At 31.0% G+C, this 6,911-nt stretch overlaps 1 protein-coding gene across 1 annotated transcript; it reads right to left on the reverse strand.

Annotated features, from left to right (window-relative positions):
* Positions 1-284: 284 nt before the first annotated feature.
* On the reverse strand, positions 285-2,402 carry LOC123223956 (transcription factor MYB118-like). Its single transcript, XM_044647451.1, has 3 exons — positions 1,786-2,402; positions 1,496-1,622; positions 285-1,118 (listed from the first exon to the last, which is right to left on the reverse strand). Exons 1-3 carry the CDS (start codon positions 2,400-2,402, stop codon positions 507-509), a joined length of 1,356 nt encoding a protein of 451 aa, XP_044503386.1. The 3' UTR covers positions 285-506.
* Positions 2,403-6,911: the final 4,509 nt, after the last annotated feature.

The raw sequence follows: 6,911 nt of genomic DNA on the forward strand, positions 1-6,911 counted from the left end.
AACACTTTTTCATCTTTTAACTTCTTAAGCTCCGAAAAAAAAATTAATTAATTTCATTAATGACATTTAGAATTTTAAGAAAAGTAAAAGTTTCAATGCTAATTAACTTAATACAAGTCTCAGAATGTTTAATTCTGAGATATTCATAACTCATCTTCTTAATAAGGCTCTTAATAGAATAATTTGGCACATCATATGGTGAACCGTGTGACTTAGATATAGTTAAATTGTTTGATAATCACGAACGCTTCTGAAGACATCATATCTGATAATATAACACAAACTTGATCATAACAATAAGTTCAGACTTTTAATTGAAAATAAAAAGTTTAAGGATACATAAGCATCTCAACAATAATAAGAACAGCAAACATTGCCTAGGTCACAAAGAAAATGATATCTCTACCATTGTATCCTCATTTTCCTACCAAATCCTATTGAAAAAGCATTGAAAAGTATATCATGCATGGACACTTCGGAATATTTCCTCAGACAGGTCAAATTACTTATCCTGCAAGGCCTTCATACAGCATCTCCATCATCTCCATCTCCCTTCTCAGCTGATCCTCCAGCGAGAAGCTATCTATTTCCACTGGCATCTGAAAATCACTGTTGCTCTCGCCAACCATTGGCCGACAAGCAACCTCATCGAGTATCGAACCAAAGTTGTATCCATCGCTTAATATGCTAGCATCAAACGGATAATATCCCATAGGTTCATTTTGTTCATAAGCCGCTGCTGCGGGGACTTGCCAATCTGCTGCAGCTGAGGTGAAACCTGAGCTTTCCACCTGAGGGATTTGTGGAGTTTGCATGACAACGTCACTAACCACTTGTTCTATGTTAGTTTCATTACTGGGTTTTTTTCCCTTGTCCTTTTTGATGATTGAAGTTGGACAAGTGACAGTCTTGATGTAGTTCTGCAAGAGGGTGCTTTTGGAAGTGGAGTCCTTGCTCTTTCTCTTCGATTGATTTTTTCTTTTGGTAGCATTCCAATGATTCTTTATCGTGTTCTCACTTCGACCTGGCAATCGGCGAGCAATCTCCGCCCACCTGTTCCCTAATTGCTTGTGTGATTCAATGAGTATGATGTCTTCATCCTCACTCCAGGCATCTTTCTGCAAATTAATACAACAATTATAAGATGTTTAATAACATAAAATATGCTTATCAAACGATGTTCAATATCTTAGCTAGGTATTTTACATGAAATTAAAGCCATATTTGTTAGTTATTAACTATTCCTCAAAAAATTAACTTATAAACCCTTGACTGGCGCACCCTTCTTTCTATAGCAAGAAAAATTTGAAATTCCTAATCGGTTAAAAAATTCCGCCACAGTCAAGCTCCTTAATCATAGCATTAAAAATCAATATTTTTTTACAAACAAAAAAGAAAAGGATCAAAGTTCTGTTTATTAAGTAAAATATTTTCACAAAGGGGTAAGAATGGCGTAGTTATTTTATTTTCAAGAAGTAAATTAATGAGGGAAAACCTTGATATCAGGCCTCAAATGGTTGAACCACCTTTCTCTACACTGCTTTCCCACTCTCCTATTCAGCATCTTGGCAATTTGAGACCATTTTTTTGTACCAAATTGGTGTACGAGCAGCACCAGCTTCCTGAAAATGGAGATATACATTATCAATGCTTATTAGCTTATATATACCTTACCAAACATGAAACCCTAAGGAGGAAAATAAGGCAGGATAAGATTAATAACATTTCTCAATTTACCAAAAAAACAAAACTAAACCAAAATGAAAAAGAATTAAGTTATATTACTGGTCCTCTTCATCAGTCCATTGGCCTTTGATTAGGTTGTGCTTCTTCGGAGGTTTGCCTCTTCTTCTGGGTTCTATCCTTTTGTCCCTTTTCTGATCAACGTTCTGGTGATACGTTGGGTTTTGATCACTAGTTATTGACGAGAGTTCATCTGGAAGCCAAGCAGCGGTTGATTCAAACTCTTGAATATTGATAGGCTGATGAATCTGAGTTTCCGGCACAGGCTCAGCCCAAAAGGGGTTTCTTTCTGAGCCATGCAAGGCCCCATTGGCAGCATTTTGCATCAAAGGAGCGCAGTCAACAACAGGATCAGCTGAAAAAACATTTGTATGAACCTCGAAGGGAACGAAACTCGGTTTCGAAACCCCCAAGAAAAGATTTTCCGGTGAACTTTCGATAGAAAATTGGTTAAAATTTTGAGGGTTCACCAATGAGTCTTGATTAAGCTCAAGCTGGTGGTGAGGGTTGTGAAACAAACCCTTGTTTGAACAAGGAAGCAATGAATTATCAAGAAGAGAGGAAAACCCATTTTCAAACTCATAATTATTAAAGGGATCATCAGCAAGAAGGGTCGAGAGAAAAGGGTAATCCTCTCTGAAACTTGAATCGAAATCCATGCAGAAGTAAAGAAGAGAGACTAAAGAGAGAGAAAGAGATAAATGAGAGAGCACAGCACACCAAGAGGGTTAACTCTGTGGGCTTTTATTACTGAAAAATTAACAAGGCAAGTGTACACGTGGCAGAAATACTACCCATGTTGACTTGTCAAACCAATGGCTAATATTTGAGTGTGAATGCGGCTTTTAAACTTCCCGATTTTGTATTTTGCCACACCGGTATAATCATTAGGTCGTTGGAGGAACCCTTGTATTTCATGAAATGCTCTACCGGATTTTCGACACGTGGCTAACCCAGGCCGTCTTCACTCGTGACTTTGTGCTTTCGAGTTTGGACTAATAAAATATTGGATAAATCAGAGCCGTTAAATTCGAATGAGAGGCACTGAAACTGTGAGGGTTGTGGGATCAGTAAAGGGAATTTAAGCTCCAAATTACAGTCATTATGTTTAATTTGTGAATGAGTAAACAAATTTAAAAGTCTCATTATGTTTTATTAATTTCTTAATTACAATTTACAGTCAAATTAATGGTTCAAAATTGGTCAATTTTTAGCCCACACAAATTAATTCACAAAATTTGACATAAGTGGTTTCAATCTATAATTTTGTTTTATTCAGACAAAATATCTTAATTCACATGCAAAGTAACACCGTTTTAATTTTTAAATCTTGGATTTAATTGAAGGGTAAATGAGTAATTACAGACTCTGATTTTTGCAACCATAAAATTTGTCCATACTGTAATTGGGGTTTGAAATATAGGAATCTGGTTGGGCGGATATTTAATTTGTAACTGAATTATAATTGCATTTCTCATATGGTTTCTAATTAAATGAGTATTATTAATTACTAATTAAATTCTGTTAAATTTTTTGACTAAATCTGGAAATTTTACAGTTACGTTCATACTCACCATATGTATCCAAAATCAAATCAAATGTCATCGTAAATAAAAACGAACAATAAAATTATGGGCACTTCTCGATGTTTAATATCTAATTAAGTATTCAGATAATATATTATTATATAATTATATGATTTTAAATTAAAAATAAAATAATATTCAATTATTTAACTGAAAACCATTTGGTTGTTTATTAGTTAGCTTTCTTCTGGATTCTTAGCTTTTTATTTAATTAATTAAGCCTGATAGACTTTTTCTAGCTGTCATATGGTAAATTCCCACTCGTTAAATTTAAAAAGTTTGAACTTTTATAAATTATTTATTTTAGTTAGGGAATCTATTCAATTTTTTTAAAAAATTATCGTTTTGTTTTTTATTAAAATTATAAAATATTATTGACATTTTATAACAATGTTTAAATATTAATATATCATTACTTGTTTAAAAATTCATAAAAAAAATCAAAATTCTAAATAATTTTAAAAATATTATATTTTGGTCAATTCTTTAAAAATGTAACTATCGTTTTTTAAATTATTGAGAGGCATTTTAAAATTTTGACAATTTCAAAAATACCCATAAACTTCTTACCAAATTTCTAAAAAAAAACTCTTAAAAATTTTATTAATTTTCTTAATATTTCTTTAAAAATATAGTTTATCCCCATACTTTTAAAATGAGGAAATAAAAAAAGAAAAGGGAAATGAATAATAAAAATAATAAGGGAAGAAGAGGAAAAAAAAAAGAAAATAGAATAATATATGTAAATAACCTTTATACCTTTTTATTTAGAGTAATGTTATGTGTACCTATTTTTTATACATAATTTATATATACAGTAATGTGTCATCATATAATTAGGTGATTTTAAAATATGTGTCATCATATAATAAAAAAATATTCAATCATATAATAGCACCTTATCTGTATACACAAATTATACATCAAAAATAGGTATACATAATTTTATTGATTTATTTAACGGATTAATTAACAAAATAGGTGACAGCGGGAATTTAGAATCTTTTAATTTGAAGGGTAGAAATGCCATTTCAACAAATTTTGGCTGGGAGTAAGTCCGTTGGCCTTAATTAAGTGACCAAACCACCACCTTAGCCATTTATGGCAGATTCCAGGATAAAGATAGACAACCTTAACCATATGATCAAATACTGTATCTCCATCCCACACAGAAATAGATTCAACTTTCTTTTTACAATTATTACCACTGTTTTTAAAAACAAAGTAATAATCAGACCAGATTTTTTACTGATTTACGGTTTGATTGGTTTAATCGATTAATTTTAATCTAATCCATTATAATTAAATAAATAATCATAAATAGTTTAATTAATATTTTATATCAATATAGTATTATTTAATTAATCAAGATAAATATCATCTATCAAACATTCTTAAATTTACCATTGTAAAATATCAGTATAACTTTGAATCTATTTATTTATATTGATAATATAATACACAATGTTAAAGTATAAATAATTTATATAAATTGTATTTAATTCATTATGAGTTCTTGATTTCAAATTTTAATAACACTAACTCTCTTGTATTTAGAATCAAATATGTATAAAAATTCTCTTAAATTAAGGTTTCTATCGGATTTGACTAATTTTTTAATTAGTTAACAATTTATATAAAATTCGGATCGAATTATAGATGGAATCTTGGTTGATTCGATTTTTCAACACATTGACTATTACTGTATTACTTTCAAAGGTGAAGTAAAATCTATAGTGGGGAAAGAAAAAAATTATTGTTCACTTTTATTTTTTCTTTAATCTCTGAATTTTATGATGTATTTCTTTTCTTCCTTACTCTTAAAGTGTGTACATTAGATTACAGGTCCACTACGTGAGCTTTTTTTTTTTTTTTTGGTCGAATTTTGTTTGTCGTTGCAGGATCTTCATCGGGACAGGTTAGGCCAATGGGCTATTTTTCACCCAAATTTTGGTATATTTATATATATATATATATATATATATATATATATATATATATATATATATATATATATATATATATATATATCAATAAAACTAACAATTTTATATAGTATTTTAAAAACTGAAATATTTATTTATAAGTTAATTTTTATTAAAGGTAAAAGTAAAATAGTTATTATATCTCTCTTAGTTTAAAAAACTAACAATTTTTTCTTATGATTAAACTTTAAAAAACTACATTTTCCCCTAAGGTTCAATTTTTCTAGTGAACCTCTCCTTCTCCAACAACTAGCAACCTTCAACCGTCTCTCTCCCTTTTTCTAGTCTCATCCTCGTTGGAAAAGACGAATCAACGAAGATAGATTCTCATCTTTGTCAATTCCAAATGAATCAAGAGATCAAAATCGATGATTGTCGAGCGACAATTCCAAATGAAACGAGCAAATTTCTAACCATCCAATCACCATAAATCATGTAAGACTAGAATCAATGAAAACGAGACCAAAATCGTAACTTGATGAAAACAAGCTCGAAATTGTCGCTCAACAAAGACGAGAATTGGCTTCGTCGATTAGTTTCAATAAAGATGATTTGTCTTCGTTCAGACGAAAACTCGTCTTCTCTGACGAGGATAAGATCGACAAAAGGGAGAGAGATGATCGGAGGCTACTAGTTGTCGGAGAGGGAGAGGTTTGCTTGAAAAATTGAAACCTAGGGGGGAAAATACATCTTTCAAAGTTTAATCATGAGAAGAAATTGCTAGTTTTCAAAACTAAGGGAATAAATAATATAAGTTTTTACAGTTTAGTGATAAAATAATAATTTTACTCTTGTCTTTAATAGAAAATTTTAACATAATTTAGTCTATAAATGAACGTTTAAGTTTTTAAAAAACTACGAATATATTTTTAAGAATAGGCTCAAACTTAGGTGGGAAATTGTCTTTCCTTCGGCCTAAATGTTAAAACGAGCTAGCAAGTCATGAATTTTAACACACAATTGTGGACTTTTGCCCATTTTGTTCATGGTACGTGTCACATCATTCATACCCTAAAGTAATGAAACTTTGTAATTAATAGGAAATGCTGGGTAAGATAATCGATGCGGGATTTTTGGTTCATTGAAATGACAATCATGTGGTAGTAGCTCAACATGATCGTTGACCTTCAAGCACCATCGACAATGAAAACCCAAATCCATTTTGTGCCAGGATTTGGAATCTTAAATGTAAGAGCAACCGGAAATAAAGAGTAGAATCCATTAGAGCTGGTTTGACCCAGGCGGGCCCAAATAATACCCAGATCAAGATCAATCCAAACCTTAAATAATCAACTCAAAATTGACAAACTTAAATTCAAACTTGATGGAAAAACAATATTATTGTAGATTCAATTCACAGTAACTTGAATTCAAGTGTTCAAATCGACAAATGAACAAATGAATCTAATACTTGACTCAAACTTGACTTTCACTCTGCTCTTGAGCAGCTCAGATGAAAATCAGCCTTCGTTTAGAGATCATAACTTGCTTGCTGTGGAAGAGACAGGCTTGATTTTTAGGGTAAGAAATAGGGCTCTTCACAGGTTTTCAACATTGCTTTTACAGAAAATGACTCATTTTTACACCGGCCACTTCC

This window comes from Mangifera indica, chromosome 8, assembly GCF_011075055.1.
Source record: "Mangifera indica cultivar Alphonso chromosome 8, CATAS_Mindica_2.1, whole genome shotgun sequence".
Lineage (NCBI taxonomy): Eukaryota > Viridiplantae > Streptophyta > Magnoliopsida > Sapindales > Anacardiaceae > Mangifera > Mangifera indica.